The following is a 1868-nucleotide window of genomic DNA, read 5'->3' on the forward strand; positions in this document are numbered from 1 at the left end:
AGAAAAGATCACAGTGGATGTCAGAAAAGACTGAAATGTGCTCTCAATCAAAAGGTAGATAAGACAAATAAAAGACATGATGGAGTAAAATAACTCAACAAAAGGGAAAACTGAAAAAGACAAACTAAATTGTTATAATGAAATGCGAAAATACCCAGAGTTATAAAAATGAAGAAATAAAAAACATGCTCAGCATATCTGAAATGGAAAGAATTAAAGGAAAATTTCAAGTCTTGAATTGCAATACTGAATGATTCTCTGGCAAAATATTGAATGATGCAGAAAGTAGCAACAGGAGATGGAATAACTCCTTTTCCTTTTTCTTTTTTTCAATCTATGACTCCTTGACTATAAAGCACTGTAGTTTATTGAATCATAGGGTTTCCGTATATTTTCTTGTAGGACATTTATTCAATTTTCCTTTCAGAGTTGTAGAATTTATTTTGAAAGAAGCACAGATGATTCTAATTTCTTCTTCTGACACGTAAGAAAGAGAAAACTTCAGAAGTTAAGGGGTTTGTGTCAGCAGTCATGGAAGTAGAATCCAGAACTCTAAGCAGTAGTATTTTCTATTTCACACACACGTCACATCTTAACCTTGAGTTTACATTTTTGTCTTCTACTTCCTTTATAAAATCTGCCCAGCTTTTGAATATAGTTTCCCATACTTCGAGAAGAGCTCAAATGAGGGTAATACCGTTTGGAAATCCTTGGCATTGACCCACTTCTTAGGATTCTCCTCGCGGAAGTGTTGATGTCGATAGGAATCCGCATCATACTTGCATGGTGAGTACACTGATGGTGTGTACTTCTCATTTTTATGGTAGGAAGAAAATGGCAAAAACAGATTATCATTTATGTTGCGCATACACTCCTTTCTCCAGAGTAACTCCCTGGCTTCCTGTAAAGTATTGATCGGTTCCTCCACCCGCAGGGTTGCCTCCAAAGGCTTATAGCGTTGCTGCAATACTTCAGCGACATCACGGAAGGGCCCCTGACATTGCTTCCTATTAATGGGTGGCAGAATCCCAGACCGAGGAAAAGAACGAGAGCTCGTGCATGCTAGCCAACTGTCAAGGTCGATGGTGTACTTGTGCTTAACTTTAGGTCTTCGGTGAGTTAAAGGCTTTGCTTTTTGTAGCCGCAACTCCCATGGGTCAGGCTCTTTTCTGAATGGTGAGTTGTATATTCCTGGAATCTGCTTTGTGCTGAGGAGGTAATGCATCTTTCGAGCTTGGTAATCTCTTTCCTTCTCTTGCCTTTCCAGCTCGGCCTTCTTCTCTTCCCTCTCTTTCATCTCGGCGAACTCTTCCAGGGCCTCCCTGATTGCATCATTGGCTTCTGAAACAGCTCTCAAATATTCCTTCAAGTAATAATAATTAAAACAATATTTCCGAATCCTATAGCCTCGCCATCGTCTCTGAATCCTGACAGCCATTGTATTGTAGAGATTCATCTTCATAGTATAATATGCTATCTTCACCACTAATTGATAATGCTGTCTGCTTAAGAAACCTCTCCACCATTTTTGAATAACTGTTACTCCTTTGTGTAAAAACCTGATATACGCCCGAACTTTACATCCTCGAAACCAGCTCTGGATTTTAATCGCCACATCATTTTCCTTCTTCCTAAATTGATCCACAACACTTATTTGTCTCATCTCTTCCGTGAGCACCCGGGAGGCGTTAGAGGCGAGCGCGGAGTAGAATAACTCCTTTTTCATTTGTTCTCTCTCTTGACCCATTTTGCTCTTTCTCTCTTGACACAATTTGGATTTCTTCTAGGTTTATACATTTCTTGCTTGATTCTCAACAGGAGTTTTCTTAAGATATTTATGTCTTCTTGTTTATTGTTTTGTTCTGGTA

At 39.0% G+C, this 1868-nt stretch overlaps 1 protein-coding gene across 1 annotated transcript; it reads right to left on the reverse strand.

Annotated features, from left to right (window-relative positions):
- Positions 1-459: 459 nt before the first annotated feature.
- Positions 460-1747, reverse strand: LOC101651990 (spermatogenesis-associated protein 17-like). Its single transcript, XM_045287087.1, has one exon. The coding sequence runs from the start codon at positions 1745-1747 to the stop codon at positions 629-631; it is 1119 nt and encodes a 372-aa protein (XP_045143022.1). The 3' UTR covers positions 460-628.
- Positions 1748-1868: the final 121 nt, after the last annotated feature.

Source organism: Echinops telfairi, unplaced genomic scaffold, assembly GCF_000313985.2.
Source record: "Echinops telfairi isolate 266 unplaced genomic scaffold, ASM31398v2 ScPeMD7_11;HRSCAF=52, whole genome shotgun sequence".
Taxonomy (NCBI): Eukaryota; Metazoa; Chordata; class Mammalia; order Afrosoricida; family Tenrecidae; genus Echinops; species Echinops telfairi.

Bases quoted from the DNA above. Each gene is read 5' to 3' on its own strand.
- LOC101651990 (XM_045287087.1), bottom strand. From the start codon at position 1,747: ATGGGTCAAGAGAGAGAACAAATGAAAAAGGAGTTATTCTACTCCGCG.